The sequence below is a fragment of the Ictidomys tridecemlineatus genome, chromosome 4, assembly GCF_052094955.1.
Source record: "Ictidomys tridecemlineatus isolate mIctTri1 chromosome 4, mIctTri1.hap1, whole genome shotgun sequence".
Taxonomy (NCBI): Eukaryota; Metazoa; Chordata; class Mammalia; order Rodentia; family Sciuridae; genus Ictidomys; species Ictidomys tridecemlineatus.
The window spans coordinates 13,672,328-13,691,440 of record NC_135480.1 but is presented as its reverse complement, the minus strand read 5'-3'; the positions used below and the strand labels follow the sequence as shown (position 1 = coordinate 13,691,440).

Here is a 19,113-nt window from a genome sequence, read left to right as displayed (position 1 = left end):
GACCAAACCATGGAACCAGGGTAGGTGTCCATCAATGGGTGAATGGATAAAGAAAATGTGGTGTATATATTTATATACCAGGGAGTTTAATTTAGTCACAAAGAAAAAGAAAATTATGTGATTTTCAGGAAAATGGATGGAACCAGAAACCATCATATTAAGTGAGATAAGTTCATCAGATAGTCAAGGGTAGTATGTTTTCTCTCATATGCAGAAGCTATTGAGGGGGAAAAGAAAGGAAAGGTGGGGGTGGATCTCAACAAAATCAAAAGTAGATCAGTAGAGAAAAGGGACCAAGGGGAGGGAGGCAGCAGTGGAGGGAGAAGTTCTTGGCAGAGATAATAGTCAAATTATATTGTTAGATTGTGTCCAGTACGAATACGTAACGACAAATTCTATCATTATGTATAAGTATGATGCACCAATAAAAATAGGTTAAAAAATAAAAGAATTGTGAGAACTTAGCAAGAATGTTGAAAAAATGTTTCAGCAAAAAAGAAAATTATTTATGTCTCTATAAATACACCGCAGGTGTATCCAGGTTTCTCGCATGCCAAGACATACTAACAGCAGTGTTTCAAAAGTCAATATGATTGGTGCAATTACATTAAAATTAATTATTGAGCTCATTTATTCAACAATATTAACTAGAATATACTATGAAACAGAACATCTACTCAGGTGCTGATGATCATATTGTAAGTAAACCATAAAAATCAATGTTTCATAAGTTTACACTCCAACTGGGGATGGTAAAAAAAAACAAGTAAGCAATAATATACTAGATAGGGGTTGATAAGGACTGTGAAAAATGATTTAGGTTGAGGGGACACCCTAAAGTGGTCAGCAGAAAATATTCAAGGAAGGACTCTATGACAAGGTAACATTTCTGCAAATATTTGAGAGAAGAAAGAGTATTCCAAAAAAGGAACAGCAAGTGAAAAGGCCCTGAGGCTGGAGCATATTTGGAGCTGTGGAGAGAGAGCAAAGAAAGCAATGGGAAAGAAGTGAAGAAAAGGCTGGGGAGTGAGAAGAAGGAGTATAACTCAACTAAAGAAAAATACACACAATATCAACAGTTCAAAGATTCTACAAAAATAGACATTATTAACTTCTCAGTATAATTCTTAAGTACTCTGTAAAATGGAATTAATAAATGACTACATGAAAATACTTTTAATTTTCCTGATTTTTCTGGCCCTCTGGACACCTTAACTCTTAGAAAATTTAAACATAGACATCCTAGTTGTATTGAATGACTCAAACAGAAATATAAATTCATAGGAGATGCCAATATTATGTATCTCTTGTTAAAATGTGTAATGAAAAGGACACACTTTCATTCAATAATATATCATCCTTTTTTCATAAATTAGCATGCTTGGACTAGTAATGAAAGATATTTGGAAATATTAGATATGAATATTTATTCTACTACAAGATTAAGCATTGATTTAGGATCATTAAACACTGGTCTTGTAGTCAGAGTTCTCCAGGGAGAGAATCAAAGGATGTGAGTGTACGTACGAGTGGAAATATACTCTGGCTGTGGGACCGTGTGCTTGTGGAAACCACGACAGGCCGTGCCCTGCGATCTGCATGGTGAGAACCAGAGAGAGAGGGATGGGGCACAACTAGTGTAACTATGGAGACCAGAGTTCTGAGAGCAAGGGGATTTGATATCAAGAGCAAGAGGATGTGGGTCCCAAATGAAGAAAACAGAAAGATAGAGAAAGTTTGCCCTTCAGCTATTTGTTCTGTTCAGGTGAGCCTTCAATGAATTGGATGATGTGTATTCACGTAAATGAGAGATCTGTGATCCTCTCTACTAAGTATACTGCCCGAAATAGGACTCACTTTTGAAACATATTCACAAAAACACACAGGGAAATGTTTTACTGGCTACCCAGATAGCTCTTAATTGAAAAAAATTAACAAATAAATTAGCCACCACCAATAAACATATTACACTTAATTTTGGCAAATTTACACTCCTGTGCATGTGTACACATCTTCTAATCATGGATATCTAGATGCACTTCCAGATATATTAGTATGGACATGGGGTAAAAACTTGCGAGGGTCATGACACAATTATCAATATATAATAAGACTTCAGACAAGCTGACCACAAGCTATCAGAGATATTTTCATTCAGGTATCAGATTCTGAATATAATGTCTCTTTCTATTTTTTTTTTTTTTTTGTAAATTACAGTCTCCTAAAGCTGAGGGTATTACTTCAGAAGCTTCATTATGTCTACCAAAATGTAACTCAATATATGGAGAAGGCTTGATGGGAATGTGATCATTTAAAAAGCAATATCACACTCCTGAAGGCTATTTGCCCTCCAAGACAATCTTTGTGAAAGCCTTCTTTACCTCTTTGTTCCGTAAGCTGTAGACCATAGGGTTCAACATTGGAATGACCAGAGTGTAGAAAACAGATGTGATTTTGGCAGTATCCAGTGAATGGCTGGATCTGGGCTGCAAATACATGAAGATAATGGTACCATAGAAAATAGAAATGGCAGTGAAGTGGGAGGCACAGGTGGACATAGCCTTCCGGTGTCCTGCACCTGAGCGCATCTTCAGGATGGTGATAAAAATCAATATATAGGATATTAAGATAACAAGGAGAGCAACAAAAATATTGAAGCTGGCTACATAAATAAAAATCAACTCATTGACCTGTCTATCAGAGCAAGAGAGAGCCATAACTGCTGGAATATCACAGAAAAAATGATGGACCACATTGGAATTGCAGAAAGAAAGAATGAATGTGTTCCCCGTGCAGATTGTGGCACTCAAAAAGCCACAGACATAACAGCCTACGATCAGCCCAATACACACACGTGTCGTCATGGTGGTGGTGTAGTGCAGGGGCTTGCACACTGCTGCATAGCGATCATAGGCCATTGAGGACAGCAGGAAATTTTCCACAGTAGCAAAACCTGTAAAAAGGAACATCTGTGCAACACAAGCACCATAGGAGATGACCTCGTCTCCAGGAAGAAGCCCAGCCATGACCGTGGGAGTGACAGCTGAAGAGTAGCAAATGTCCACCAGAGACAGGTTGCCCAGGAAAAAGTACATGGGAGTGTGGAGACGGGAGTCCAGGAGGATCAACAGGATCATCCCCAGGTTTCCAGCCAGAGTGATGGTGTAGATGAGGAGGAAGGTCACAAAGAGAGGAAGCTGCAGACCTGGGTCCTTGGTCAGTCCCAGCAGGATGAAGTCTGTCACTTCTGTGCTGTTCTCCATCAGGGTTATCTGAGAATCTCTAGATGTTCTACAGCCATGACAAAAAAAAAAAGGAACAAAACAGTAAAGGTTGAATTGAAATAAATAGTATGTAAGAAATATACATTATTTCTTTGCCCTAATATCTTATTTAAGATTCTCATGAAAAATTCTGGGATTGAAAGCTAAATGTGTTACATTAGTTGCATACAGGGTTAAATTCTATGAAATCAAAGACTCCTTATGAATCTTATTCCCAATTTTAAGTCCTTCTACACTTGTTAACAGAGATGCAGAGTATTTTTTTTTTAATTTTTAGTTGGCACATTATAGCTGTACAACTTGATGAGATTTGTTACATGTTCATGCGTGCACACAATATAACAACATAGTTTGGTCAATATCACTCCTCTGCATTCCGCGCTTCCCTCCCTTACTTTCTTTTGTCTCCTTTCTCTATTGATCTACCTTTGATTTTTAGGAGATCCACCCCCAGCTTTACATTCCCTTTTCCTCTCTATCTTCTGCACATGAGAGAAAACATACATGTTATCCTTAACCTTCTGAGTTTGACTTATTTCACTCACCATAATATGATGGACTCTAGTTCCATGCATTTTCTGGCAAAAGCCACAATTTCCTTTTTTTTTTGACTGAATAAAACCCCATTGTGTATATCTACTGTATTTTATTTCTTTATTCATCCAGTGATAAACACCTAGGCTGTTTCCATAGTTTGCTTATTGTACTGCTAAAAACATGGGATGCATGTGCCCTTATAGGCAGATTACTTTAATTTTTCAGTGTAAATACCAACAAGTGTTGAAGCTGGATCTTCTGGTGTTTTTCAAGCCTAGTCTTTTGAGGAGCCTGCGTACTGATTTCCATTGCAATTGTCCTAATTCACAGTCCCACCAACAGTGTAAAAGTGTTTCTTTTCTCCACATCCTCTCCAACATTTGTTCTTATTTATATTCTTGATGACTAATTGATAAACACCTAGGCTGTTTCCAGTGTGAGATGGAATCTCAGCACCGTTTTGATTTACATTTCTCTAATTGCTAATGATGTTGACCATTTTTTTATGTATTTGTTGGCCATTGTGTATTTCTTCTGTTGAAAAATGTCTGTTTAGTTCATTTGTGATGCAGAATATTTAAGAACTTAATCCAAATATCTGTACATATCAATCTGTGAATTCTCTAAATTCCCTCTTAGAGAAATTTTTGCATTTGTGCCATAGACTCAGTTCAGACTTTTTTTTCCTGCTTTAACTGAATTTTAATATTTCTACAAAAAAATTTAAGGTTAGCTAACACCAAGCTGAATGTAATGTAAAGAAAATAACAGTCTTTACATGTTTCAGGGTACTAGACTGTACTGGCTTACAGGTCTTGGACAAGTTAAATGAAAAATGAACTCTACCAGAGAAGTTGGTGCCATAAGAGCTTCTCTAGTTTCTCCCTCACTTGACTAAAACTTACAAAAGTTAAGTTTTGTAAGTTTTCCTTTTGTGCTACCCAAAGATTGCCTTTGGGAACAACACAGCAAGTGTAACTCAACATACAAGTGACTTAGACCATTCCTTCCAGTTCCGGGACCTGCTGTGCCAGGTCCATAAAGGAGAAGTATTGCACTTGCTACCATCATATGAAGGCTTCTGCTGTAGTGCCAGCTATAGTTTGGCATCCTCTGGACAGAAAGCCTATATCTACTTCTGAGCTGATATCTGTAAGAAAACAATATGATTTCACACATTTCATTTCACAACTATTTTTGGCCTTAGTCATCTCACCAAGAAATCCATCAGGTTCTTGGTTGGCTCCCAGGTAAAATCTCAAAGGGGTAGTTTCTTGTTTTAAAAGTAGATGTACCCTTTTCCTCTAATACTCTGAGTGGCTAGTCTGAGACAGTGACTAGGGACTTGGGTTTTGCCATTCAGAATGGAGACGTTTACTGAAGGTAGGAGCCAGCTATAGCCTTAAGATAGACTTGTGGAGGTGGATAGGGAAAGATAATCTAACTCACCTGAGGGAAAATGTAGCTCCCCACTGGATAACTTTTTGTGTTCCTAAACCCTAAAAGAGGATTAAAAATGAGAAAATGAGAAAAATCCTCAAGAAGACTTCTCTGGTTCACATGTTGGGATTCATTGAGGGAATAGGAATAAACTCTCAGAAGCCAACTTTTTTAAGTATGGAGCCAGCACTGGTCCCAGAGCATCCATCCCTGAATCAATGCCCCTATCTGCAGGCTAAACCCCATGGCAGCACCTTGGCCTTGGAGGAGGGATGAGTTATGCATATGTGAATATAGTTTCAGTTTTTACCCAAATAAGTGATTTTTTAAAGTAAGTAATTTGTTCACATCCTGCTTAAAATCATTCTTTCTACTTTCCACACAATATGCACAATTTTTCTTTCATTTTAAATATTTACAAACAGAAAAGGCCTATCTTTTGAAGACAAGACATTTTCTGAGTCTCTATAAAGTGCAGCTATTTAAGGCAAATTTATATGAAATATAAAAGGTGGCTTATTCTCTCTGTATATACATTTTCCAGTTTTAAAAGATACGGTCTCCTCCCCTTAAAAAAAAGGAAGGAGAAAAAAAGAGGGCTTTATTATTTCTTTTCCTGGCAATTTTAAAATGTAAGATATTACTGGTTTCAGGAAATTATAGATTTCTGAACATCAGATTATAAGTAAAATGGTTTTCTTTTTTTAAAAAAATAACTTTTGTATAGCTTTTCAAACAAGTTAGAAGGTGGCAATATGTTTGCTACAATAGTTTGGAGGACTAGAGGGCTGATGCATAAAAGGGTTGTTTTTGTAATGTAAGTAGATTTTAGGTAGTCCAGGGTATACATCCATTCCTAAAATAATGCCTGTTGAGGCTAAAGCTACTCTTAGCTCCAGGAATGAGTATCTTCCATCTCCATTGGAACCAAATGCTCTCAAGCTCTCTGGATCTGGCAAGGTAGAACCTAGAGAGTTCCAGATTTCCTGATAGGTCAGCTTCCCATGCACATCCTGGCCAGTCTTGTGGAATAAATCCTGAAGATCTTCAATGCTAGAAATTCCTGGTAGGGAGACAGGCCTTCGTTGGGCAGCTTTCTCAATTTGGTCTCCAAGAAATTGTGAGAATTTTGGCCATGTTGATGGCTTTGATGTGAAACTCTGTACTTGTTCTTCGCCTGCCATCTCTGGAGGCCTGTTGCTCTCAGGTTTGTTTGTGAGAGCACTGATCAGCTGCAATTTCTCTCGCAGCTTGGATGCCTGAGAATTTGGACTATCTTCCTTCTTTATGTTTCGGGTTTTTTATGATATCAGTTCTGTTGTCCCCTTGATCCAAAGACTCTCCTTTCAGAATGGCAGCTCTATCACTCATCATGCTGGAGGTCAGGTACGTTGTGTTTTCTACTTCACTCAGAGCAAAAACCACATTGCTTTCTTTCAGGTTGGTTCTCTGAATGAGATTACTGAGTGTCTCATTCATCCCCTCGAGTTTAAGACCATTCTGTCTCTGGTAGGCTACTAGGGTACTGTTTACCGCCTCTAAAGGGTTATGAAGGTACAGGACATCCTGTTTCCAATTCTCACTCTGGGTTTTATTATCAAGTTCTGATGTAGCTGAGGGTGCTGGAATGATTTTGTTGCTTCCATTGGTCCAATTTGAGAAGTGCCGATTCAGATCACTTGGCAGCAATTCCACGGTTTTCTTGTGTTCATCCGCAGTTTTCTGAATTGCCTCCATAGCTAGATGGACACTGTTTAAAGTATTGCCAATGGAAGCTACACTTTCCTGAAGTCCTTCTACAGTGGTAGGCAGGCTAATTAAGTCTGCAGCTGACTTAACATTGGCTTTAAGGTGGTTTTCTGCAGAAGTCAACAGAGAAATCCGCTTATTCATTTCTGTGATGTTGAGCCAGACATCATTCAAGCCCAGCTCTCCAGACTCCATCTTCTCAAGTTGTTTCTGTTCACTGAGTAGTTCTTCATTAAGTTTGGGTATTTCCTGGAATGAGCTTTTCTGATTAGATTCCATTGTTCTAAATCTTTCCTTGAGGATATCCAGATCCTCCTTCAGAGCAACTTGCATCCACACCAAGCCAACACAGGCCACAGCACAGGCCGCCAGGATGACAAAAGCACAGAGAGGATAACAGATCTTGCAGCATCCTAAGTAGTCTCCCTTGACACAGCGATTTCCAACAACATGCAATTCCTCTCCCTCCTCTGAGCTGGAATCAGAGTCTGAGTCAGAAGACTCAGTGCGAAGCAGCAGACAGTGGCTGCTTGAGCCTTTCTTGGGATTCTTTCTCCGGCTGTCCCCAGACAAACCTATCAATGCATTAAGCTCTCTGCGCTTTTTCATCTTCTTGTGTGGGGTGGGTGGTGCACCCACTCCTGAGCTGCCAGGTTCGTACCGGACTCCCAATTCTCTTGCTGCTTTGGAGCTACTACCTTCCAGGGTGGGAAATCCTGGGCCAGAGCCCCCTGGTCACTCCCACCCAGGGGCGGGACTGACCAGATCCACTGGGGGCTGGAGAATGGAGCCCAGAGGACACTGGAACTCAAACGGGTGGGGGAAGTCACCTAGAGATGGCCGAGGCGCTGATGATCCAAATGGCTAAAGCCCGGGTCATGAAGTGTCTGTCGGGTAAGAGAGTGGAAAGGGGGCGACCTCTATCTCCCAAAGGGGAGAAAAGCTACGTCAACAATGAGAGATTCTCAGCCCTGGGAAATAGGCAATATTTCTAAGAGTGCTCCAAGAGCTGGGGCAGGACACCCAGAGTAGATACTTTGAACGTCTGGGACAGGACTTGTTCTCGAAAAGGGTGGAGAAGAGGCGATGCAGAGCGAGACAGTGGGAACTCGCCGGTTGGAGAGGAGGCGGCAGGAGGGGGTTTGCCCCCCGCCGCAACTCTGCCCGGGCGACGGGAAAGAGCTCCGCTGCGAAGCGGAGGGGGGTGGGGATGATCACCGTTTTCTGGCCTCCGTCCTGAGTCTGAAGGGAGTCCGGGTCGTGAAGCGCTCCTGCTGAGTTTGAGGTGTTGCGACAGGGACGACTTCAGCTACTCACACGTGCCGCTCCCACTGCAGCCGTGACTTCGGCCCCCGCTCCGGCCACTGCTGCTCCCAACGCGCTGGTGGCGAAGGCGGCGGCGGCCACGGGCACCAAACCCGGAGCCATCGCTCCAGCCTCAGCTCACTTCCCCTTTGGCAGTTCAGTTCAGATTTTTTAATCTTTTAAATTAAATCATATAGCGGCCCCATAGATTTTTGCATGGATTATCTTTCTCATTAAAATGTTCATGGGATGTAGAAACTTACCATTTGGCTGGAAAGGAGAAAAGCAATCAATCCAGAACAGGGAGACTGGAATTACAGCCAGCCCCGGAATATGTCATACTTACTGTTAGTGAAGCTCTGTCTCAGGCGGTGGTCAAAGGTTCCAAGTTCTCTAATGCAGGAAAAAGGGAGGAAAGAACATAAACCCGAAGACCAAGTTCTGAATCTACAAATAATTCTTTCCCTCTACACGAAAGATTCATCTGTGTCTTCCTATTTGCATTAATAAACATGATAAGGTAACATCTCCCCAATAATTCACAGAATTGTATGTGTAAAACAAAAACAAAATGATTTTTATCTTTGAATATTTCTCTGTCCACAATTAAAGTTTCACAGCAAGTCCTCAAGTGAGAAGGAGGTCTGTTTGCACTAACAATGATTGTCATTCAGATGAGCAAATGATGCCCAATGAAGCATTTTCTTCTGGCCTAAACAGGTACTATTGAGTCATGTTGGGATTTCAGAGGTGAATACATGGAGATTTGGAGAGAATTATTTAGACCTGAGACCTCTGCAGATTGTCCCCAAGAGTCCACCTGGAGCTCCTGATGTGACTTTCCTAGGGAAGAAGCAATTAATCTGTCTGTGGGGAGCAAGCTGATTAGTTTTAATATATGTGTGTGCTTTTGTACTATTTCTACTATTTTTGAATTAATGAATAATTTACATACAGTAATACCCTTGGGTTTTGCTGTAGAGTTCTAAGAATTTTGTCAAATTCATGGTCCCATTAAATATATGGTCCTTCTGCAATCACCTATGGCTTTTCATCTGACTATCCCTTTGATAATTGCTCCAACACTCTGCCTCTGACAATAATAAACTGTTTTTATTCAAATGGTTCTGCTGTTGTTTGAATGTCCTTATGAGAAAGATTATAATACAATAGTGTAAAAAAATAATTGTACAACAACATCCTAGACAACATAAATTGAAAAACAAACAAACTCCTGTAAATGCACACAGTAGCAAAACCAATTCCAGGGAATGGAAAAAAAAAACATCTGAATATACCTATAACACATGAAGAAATTAAATTAGTAGTAGATAATTTTCCAACAAAAAAAAAGCCCAGGAATATATGACTTCTCTGGTGAATTCTCTCAAACACACACCTGGGAGAAATGAAATATAGGGCAGAGAAGAAACCAGGATTTCTGTTAGTGTCCTTTGGCTGCTACAATCTTTGAGGCTTACAATGAAAGTGTTTATCCTTTCTCAGGTCTGGAAACTAGAAGTCAGTAGACTGGAACCAAGGGTCTTTGGAGCCATGTCCCTTCACAGGCCCCAGGAGACACTTCATTTCTTGCCTATACCTCCTGGTGTGGTTACTGGCACACTATAGCTTATTATTTCTGAGTTCACATAGCCAACTCCTTTTTCCCGCGCTTCCTATCTTTCTGATTGTATTTTTGTAAGAATACAGAGGATAGCATTTAGGCTATGCGTGAAACCTAATGATTTCTCATTTTTTAAATTTTTTGTTTGTTTTTTGGTTACTGGGGATTGAACTCAGGGTCACTCGACCACTGAGCCACATCCTCAGCCCTATTTTGTATTTTATTTAGAGAAGGGTCTCACTGAGTTGCTTAGAGCCTTGCTGTTGCTGAGACTGGCTTTGAACAAACTCAAGATCTTCCTGTCTCAGCCTCCCAAGCCACTGGGATTACAGGCATGCACCACTGTGCCTATCTTTGTTTTTTGTTTTTTTTTATCCTTAATTTAATCTCATCTGTAAAGTTCTTTGGAGCCACATACAGTAATATTGAAAGGTATCATAATTAGGACTTGGATCTTTTTGTGAGCTGTGGCTAGGCTTGCAATAGTGTCATATGGCAGCATTCTGCACTAACTTTGAAAAGAATCTGCACCTGCAAAATTATTCTAAAATTAAATAGTGTTTAAGATAATGGTTCCTTGCTGAGAGCCATAGCCAAGTAGGAATGATGCATGGCATTTTTGGTTGAAAGGTGATGCCAGCAAGCCATTGAGATGATAATGATTATATTAAGATGTGCATTCAATTGGAGATTAGACCCCTGCTGTCTCCCTGGGCCTGACTCCTGGAGAGTTCCCATTGGTTGGGGAAGTGCAGGAGGAGGGAATTCCGGACGAGGGATTTCCTGTTGGAGTAGTGTGTCCTGGGAGGAGCCGCATGGCATGGCATTCTGCATTTTTCCCAGGGAGCCTGTGTGGAGTGTACTGTGGAGTTCAGAAATAAAGTTTGTTCCTGCTTCAGTGGCTCGCGATTTGTGCCCAGCCAGACTGCGGCAGTTCCTACAGGAGAAATATCTCTAAATAGATGTGAATACTGCTGTTTCATTACACTGTTTCAAAAATAACAGCATGATCACCTGAGCATTTTGAAGCCTGATATTCCAGATTTTGAGATGATGAAGCCTTTTAAAGTAAGGTGGTAACAAGACATGGCGGCACATTTCTGTTCTTAGGATTTTCGTAAAATTGATCTCTCTGTGGGTCAAAATAGAAATGATTGTACATTATGAAAGCATATGGAATGTATGTTATCACTGACAGATATCATATTGTTATTCTACCTGGATAGAGTAGTTTCATTTCATTGTATAATTCATATGCGTGAAGTAACTTTAAAAATATAATCAAATATTAAACCTCCAATCTCATATTTAATGTATTTTTATGATTTTCTAAATAGTACTTATTTGATGTGCTTCAAAAGTAAAAGTAAACCAAAAGCAGCACCACCTTACTTGAGGAGTTGCAGAGATGCCTGTCACCATCAAGATCCTGTTAGAAGCCCGGGTGTGAATCCCATGGAGACCCACCAACTTAGCTCTTGGGGATGTGTGGAAGACATGTGGCTCTTGGAGAATCATAGCTGTTTGTGTTCATCAGGTGTGGATTCCAATTGCAGCGACATTCCAGGTGTGCTTTCAGAGTGAATTGCTTTCCTCCTTGTCAATGGAGACATCCAGGAACAACCAGGATTTACTTGCTCTGGACAGCTATACACCTGCTGTGTTCTACATCAGAGCCACATCAAGTCTTCAGGCACACGTGGTAACTTAGACCTCAGGGATCTTGATGAAATTTCCATTCCATAATACCACATTGGTCCATTTCATCAATGACATTATTTCAATTGGACCTAGTAAGCAAGAAATAGCAAATAAACTAGGATTACTAGGAAAACATGTCAATGCCAGAGTGTGGAATTCAATGCAAGAAGTTCAGAGGCCTTCTATTCCAAAAACATTCTAGGTCTCCAGTGCTGGGGGATATACTGAGATATCTCCTGTAACTCAAGGATAAGTATGGCCTCTGTCTTTTCTCCATACCAAAAAGGGACACATCACCTGACAGCCCTCTTTGGGCTTTAGAAGAAATGTAATTATTCTTTGGGTGTGGGATTCTATCCTGTATACCAAGTGATATGAAAAGCTGCCAGTTGGGAGTGGGGCCCAGATCAAAAGCAGGCTCTCCTATGGATCCTGTATTCCCAGAGAGCTGTTTTGCCACTTGAGCTACAAAATCCAGAAGGTCAGTAGTCATGGAATTTTTAGCAGAAAATACAGATGCTGTGGAGATGATGTCACCCTTCTTCCTGAATTGTAGTACAGGTTCCTAGGATTTTCAAGTAAAGCCCTGGGGATCCTTTAGGATATACTTTCCTTTTTAAACTCAGGTGAGCTTAACCACTATGCCACATCCTCAGTCCCCGTCTTTTTTTTTTTTGAGACAGAGTCTTGCTAAGTTGCTGAGGCTGGCTTTGAACTCACAATACTCCTGCCTCAGCCTCCTGAGCCACTGGGATTGTACACCACCATGCCAAGGTACTTTCCTTTTTTTTCAATTTTTTCAATTTTTAAAATTTGTTCTAGTTAGTTATACATGACAGTAGAATGCATTTTGACACATTTTACACAAATAGAGCACAACTTCTCATTCCTCTGGCAATTCATGGTGCCGAGTCACTCCAGTAGTGTAATCATACATGTATATTGAGTAATGATGTCCATCTCATCCCACCATCCTTCCCACCCCACATCCCATCCCCTCCCCTCACTTCCCTTTGCCCAATCCAAAGTTCCTTTATTCTTCCTTAGTCCTCCCCCATTATGGATCAGCATTCGAATATCAGAGAAAATATTCAGCCTTTGGATTTAGGGATTTGGCTTCTTTCACTTACCATGATATTCTCCAGCTCTATTCATTTATTTTCAAATGCATAATTTCATTCTTCTTTAAGGCTGAGTACTTCCTTTTGGTAAACAGAATTTGATCTGATAATAGACTTTTTAAGATATAGAATACACCAAGAGCCATGAGCACTACCCCTTCTTCAATGCCCTGTCTCCTCATAGGTGCACCTTTTGCCTCACAGTAAATACTCTATAAATGGACAAGGGAATGGAAGATTTGGACTGGTTTACAGATGGTTCTCTATGACATGTAGGCACAACCCACAGGTGGAAAGCTGCGGCACTAAAGCCTTTTATGAGATGTCACTGAGGGACAGTGGTGAAGGAACTTCAAATGCAAATCCATTCTGTGAGTCCAAGTCAATCTTTTCTCAGTGGCTTCTGCTATTGGCCAATAGGCTCATGGACAAAGTGATCATGCTGGCAGGGACGGAGCTTATAAAAAGGCCACAGCATATATGCTTCCTCGTGGATTGACTGACTATAGCCCCTGCTCAGTGCTGGATCTGCCAGTTGTAGAAACGGAGTCCCTGATGTGGTACCATCTCTCAGGTTGACCACCCTGTGAATGAGTGGCAAGTTAATTACATTGAAACAAATCCATCGTGGAACTGTGACATTTTGTTCTTACTAGAAAAGACACTATGAAAAAAGGTTGCCTTCCCTGCACATAATGCTTCTATCATGCCTATTGTACATGGATTACAGAAACCTATATAAAGCACTGTGGCCTTCCACATGGTAATGATTATCATTAAGTAACTCACTTCACAGAAATGAAGTGGAGCAACAGCTCTAGGCTCATGGCATTTACTGTTCCATCATGTTCTGCACCATCTGGGAACACTGTCACAAAACAATGGCTGAATGTCCTTTTGAAGTCTCCATTAGACTTCCAGCTGGAGCCACAATTTGGGCTAAGAAAAATTATGCAAGAGGCTATACATGTTCTGAATCAGCTCCCAACATACGGTCCCATTTATCTAATTGACAGGATTCACGGTTCCAGGAATCAAGGGGTAAAGATGGGAGTGGTATCAATGCTGAAGAAATGGTCTACCAAGAGACACATCAAATGATTGTATTGAATTAGAAGATAAGTTTGCTGTTTGTCCTCCTTGGGTTTATCATACCTTTGAATAGGCCCCTAAAAGTTCGAAGTTCTCACTAGTGATTGATCCTGACTACCAGACACTAGACAAATATTTATAATAGAGATAATTATGAGTATGTCTGAAGTACAGGAGATTCTTTAGGGCTTCTCTTACCATTTTCATTCTTGGAAATTAGGGTCAATGGAAGACTAAAACAACTGCAATAATGAATATGTATTAATTTTCCCAAGATGTTGAGGAATAAGAAATAAGAAATCAGATCTCCCTACCAGGTAAATAACCACGGCCATCCAAGTTGCTTGGTTAAGGAAAAATGCAACAGCAGAATGTGTAGTGGTGATAGGTACTTACCAATATGAATTTATAGTTAATGACCACTTAGAGAAATTAAGATTATAATTATCATGAGTTTCCTATTCATTTGGTTTTGAATGTGTGCGTGTATCTGAAAATATTCCTGTGTATGTTCTTCCACTCCATTATCCCATTATCATGAGTGATTTGATGAGTGCACTTTTGAACAGGGTATTTAAGTACTTTATTGTTAACTTTGCAAACAAGTTTTTTGTGAAGGATATCAAGAGTAAGTGTGAACTTTATCAGATTTCATTGCATCCTCCAGTGAGGAGAGATCAGCGTCATTTGTAGCCAGGACAGTGACATCACATGAGGCAGAAGAATGTCTTTGTTATTGTCTTTATTTGGAGATGAAGTCTTTTAAAAAGCCCTTTGTAAGTTCCAAGATAACAAAGGACAAACTTGTAACAATTACTTTTTGTGTATCCACTTGGTAGATATTTTTAGATGATGCAAACTTTTAAGCCAGTGAACACTGGGTAGGGCAGGTTGCCCTCCAAAACATGGAAGCATGGTTTCACTTATGATTTCCACCAAACTAACATACAGTAGTAATGTATGATTATGACAAAGAATAAATAAGACAGATGGCAATTTGTATTAGTGTCCAATGGCTGCTGTAGCAAATTGCTGCAGACTTGGAGGCTTACAACGCACATATTGATTCTTTCATGGCTCTGAAAACCAAAGGTCTAAAATTAATCCCAATGAGTAGAAATCAGTGGTGTGACAGAGAGGTGTGGTGTGACAGAGAGGTACTGTTTGACAGAGGCACATTCATTCCATAGGTTTTAGGAGTCATTCAATTTCTTGCCTCTCCCATGCTCCGGGGGTGACTGAAATTCCATGGCTCGTGACCCTATCATTTTAATGTTGCTTCCATGGTCAGATTGCCAACTCCTTTCTTGTCTGTGGTTAAAGCTTATAATTCTCAGGGCACAGTGGTACATGCCTTGGGAAGCTGAGGCAGGAGGTTTGCGAGTTGCCAGACTCAGCAACTCAGTTAGACACTAAGCAACTCAGTGAGACCCTGTCTCGAAATAAAATATGTAAAAAAAAGCGGGGGGGGGGGTGCTGAGGATGTATCTCAGTGGTTAAGCACTGCTGGGTTCAATCCCTAGTACCCCAAACAAAAAAACAAACAAACAAATCTTCTAATTCACTTTCCTAAGGATACATGGCATTGATTTTAGGGCATCCCCTGATAATCCCAATATTTTCTCATTCTTGAAGTCCTTAATCAGATCATTATAGTCCTTCTGGGCCTTGAGAAGTAATAATCTAAGGTTTCAAAAATTAGACTTTGAACCTTTTGGCCCACTTTCGAGAACACCAAAGTGTCATATGTCAATCACACTATGCACTATCATTGGAAGTTTTCCATTAATGCAAAATAATTGTAACATTAAATGACCATTGAAACAGTAATTAGACATGCTTCCACTGGGAAAACAGCATATCAATAGAAGTGCATAGTAGACCTACCCTACAACATTTCACGAGTCCCAGGACCACCATCTTAACCCGCTCAATCCCAGTGATGTTGAAGCCTCCCACTGTGATAGTGATAACAAATGACACATAGAGGCACATTCCTTTCCTATGTCCCTAGACATTTAGAGTCTTTCTAGTCAGTAGTACAATTTGTGTGCATGAATTAATTTTAAAAAAATAACCAGAAGTGAGGCCTTTAATGCATCTTGTGTTTATGATTTCCTAAATAGTACTTATTTGACATTTTACTTGCCACTTAATGAGACATTACTTCTTACTAAAATTATGAGAGTGTCTAATCAGCTCTCTTAGGAATCCCAGAAAATCATTTTGCCTAAAAGTGAGGAGTGTGAGAACTGGGAGAAAATACAGGAAAAAAAGTTATCTCAGAAAAGCAGAAAATTAGCTGTTTCTCTAACAAGGTACTGGATATTTATCTAGAAGGCTTATCTTCTGCAAGACTTGCTCTCACCATCCATGATTCAAAGGCCAACCTATTGGTGCAGTTGAACTCCAAGCTTTATTCATGTGTTCATCCATTTAAAAAAATTCTGTTGATTCTACTAGGAAATTGACCTCTGTTCAGTTACTGATTATCATGTTTGAACAGAAACACAAAGTCACTGATCATGGGTGTTTTCCTTCTAGACTGGGAAGATAAATGAGGATTGGGTAAGTGAATATAAGGTGACAAGGGTTCATTAGGTTTGTGAAGAATGATATAGGATAAGGGGACATTTCCTATAGTAAATGGAAAATGAGTGTTTTATATAGATGGACAGGACACATGATAGGTTAATACTTCACAGAATATCTGAATGGAATAAGACTATTTCTCACAGGAAAAAGAACATACAAAGGTCCTTATATCATTGGAGTTGTAAAAAAAAATACAGAGAAAAAAATTACTGAGCATAGAGTGACATAAAAGACTGGGGAAGTGACAATAGAGAGTATAGCTCAATAAGTAAAGAATGAATGGTCAGTATTGACAATTTTAAAGCATTTCTGGAAATAAAAAGAGAAAGGCAAAGCTCAGTGGCACACACCTATAATCCCAGTGGCTCAGGAGTCTGAGGCAGGAAGATTGCAAGTTCAAAGCCAGCCTTAGCAAAAGTGAGGTGCTAAGCAACTCAGTGAGATCCTGTCTCTAATAAAATACAAAACTGGGCTGGGGATGTGGCTTGGGGTTGAGTGTCCCTGAGATCAATCCCAGGTACCCAAAAAAATAAATAAAAATAAACCATCAGTGGTTTTTCATGGTAAAGTTTAAGTAGCCTGAATAATAATACATAATACATTTAAATTGCTATGATTTTCCTCAATAGTTTTGGTAATTTAGTTATTTTATGCCTATGACTATCAAAACATGAATATGTTGATTGTACAAAATATCTCAAACAGAAATATTGATTCACCCAAAGATGCCAGAATTATATATCTATTTTTAAAATGATCAAGAAAAAACAACTTTCATTTCATAGTATATCATATTTTTCCTCAAATGAGGGCTTTTCAAAATGTAAAAAAAGAAAAATTAATTAGATTTCAATTTATATTTTCATAACCAAATTAAATACTAAATTAGGATCGCTAAACCCTGCTCTTATAATTCAGGGCCCTCTATTGAAACAAAATCAATAGTATATAGAAATGTGTAAGAGAAGATTTTTTATGGGTATGAGCTCTTGTGATTATGGAAACTGAGCAGACTCATGATTTTCTGTCTACAAGACAGAGAACCTGGAATGATGAGGAGGGCAAGGTTTGTCTAGTGTGTCTAGTGGAGAACAAGAACCTAAAACCCATTAGCTCTGAGGTTCAGAGTGAGAGAGACAGATGCCTCTGTCCAAAGATAGAGAGGGAGAGGGAAAAAGGGAGAAAGAATTTATCCTTCTCTTGCCTTTTTTTTTTCTATTCAGGTGAGTTCTTGATGAATTGGATGATAGCCACCCTATTGACAAGTCGACTGACTCAAAGTTCTCTCTTTGGCAAACAACCTCAGAGAAACACACAGAGAAATGCTTCCCCAGATCTCTAGATATTCCTAGTATGGTCAAATTTACACAAAAGTAACTACCACAGTAGCCACATTATGTTTATTCTGGCAATGGGCCACGTTCTGTTCATGGTCTTCCTATTCACTTATTTTACATACATTCATAGTGACACAGTTTGAAAAAGCAGAGGAAACATTAAATTATCAATTTCTTCAATAAGCAAATGCCAAGATACCACTCACATTGCCACTCAGCCGTTGTGTTTCCATACATTTCCCTTTCACCAGGCAGTAGATTTTGCAGTGGAAAATGTGTCACTTCAGGAAAGTGCACTCAGTGCAGGTTTTCAAAATGACACAGTACATGCAGGATATCAGAGAAGAGGGAATGCAGGCCCTGCTCATCTCAAAGAGTGAAGTTCAGAATCTTATGGATTATTTTCCTTCCAGAAGAATTTTTGAGAATGCACTCTTGACCTCCGTGTTCCTGAGGCTGTAGACCACAGGGTTAAGCATGGGGATGACCATGGTGTAGAACACAGAGGCCATCTTGTCCGTGTCCATGGAGTGACTGGAGCTGGGCTGTAAGTACATGAAGATTAGAGTCCCATAGAAAATGGAGACTGCAGTGAGGTGGGAGGCACAGGTGGACAGAGCCTTCCTATGTCCTGCACCAGAGCGCATCTTTAGGATGGTGATAAAAATGAATATGTAGGATATAAAGATAACAAAGAGAGCAAAAAAGATATTAAAGCTGGCGACATAAATAAGAACCAGTTCGCCAACATGTCTATCAGAGCAAGAGAGAACCATGACTGCTGGAACATCACAGAAAAAGTGATGGACCATGTGAGACATACAGTAGGTGAGACTGAACGTGTTCCCAGTGTAGATGGAGGTATTCAGGAAACCACAGAAATAGCAGCCTATGACCAGGTATGCACACACACTTGTGGTCATGGTGGTGGTGTAGTGCAGGGGTTTGCACACTGCTGCATAGCGGTCATAGGCCATTGAGGCCAAGAGGTAATTTTCCACAGTAGCAAAGGCTCCAACAAAGAACATCTGAGCAGCACATGCAAGGTAGGAGATGACCTCATCTCCAGGAAAGAGCCCAGCCATGACCTTGGGAGTGACAGCTGAAGAGTAGCAGATGTCCACCAGAGACAGGTTACCCAAGAAAAAGTACATGGGAGTGTGGAGACGGGAGTCCAGGAGAATCAACACGATCATCCCCAGGTTTCCAGCCAGAGTGATGGTGTAGATGAGGAAGAAGGTCACAAAGAGGGGAAGCTGCAGACTTGGGTCCTTGGTCAGTCCCAACAGGATGAATTGGGTCATTTCTGTCTTGTTCTCCATTTACAT

General features: G+C 40.0%; 2 protein-coding genes and 1 pseudogene across 3 annotated transcripts; all 3 read right to left on the bottom strand.

Annotated features, from left to right (window-relative positions):
* Nucleotides 1-1,310: 1,310 nt before the first annotated feature.
* On the bottom strand, nt 1,311-8,672 carry LOC101970078 (olfactory receptor 5B3). 2 transcript variants are annotated; one of them, XM_005331663.5, is made up of 2 exons: nt 8,579-8,672; nt 1,311-3,291 (listed from the first exon to the last, which is right to left on the bottom strand). In XM_005331663.5, exon 2 carries the CDS (start codon nt 3,261-3,263, stop codon nt 2,340-2,342), a length of 924 nt encoding a protein of 307 aa, XP_005331720.2. In that variant the 5' UTR covers nt 3,264-3,291; nt 8,579-8,672; the 3' UTR covers nt 1,311-2,339. The 2 variants fall into 2 exon arrangements, with proteins under 2 accessions (XP_005331720.2, XP_077902109.1); XM_078045983.1 differs by lacking the exon at nt 8,579-8,672 and adding an exon at nt 5,271-5,315.
* Nucleotides 5,303-7,937, bottom strand: LOC101969787 (EF-hand calcium-binding domain-containing protein 14 pseudogene; annotated as a pseudogene).
* A 9,511-nt stretch (nt 8,673-18,183) lies between the features above and the next one.
* On the bottom strand, nt 18,184-19,113 carry LOC101962970 (olfactory receptor 5B3). The gene is given in 1 exon segment (XM_013361267.3): nt 18,184-19,113. A coding segment is annotated over 1 exon segment (930 nt).

Coding starts and splice junctions, on each gene's coding strand:
- LOC101970078 (XM_005331663.5), bottom strand. CDS start 3,263: ATGGAGAACAGCACAGAAGTGACAGACTTCATCCTGCTGGGACTGACC.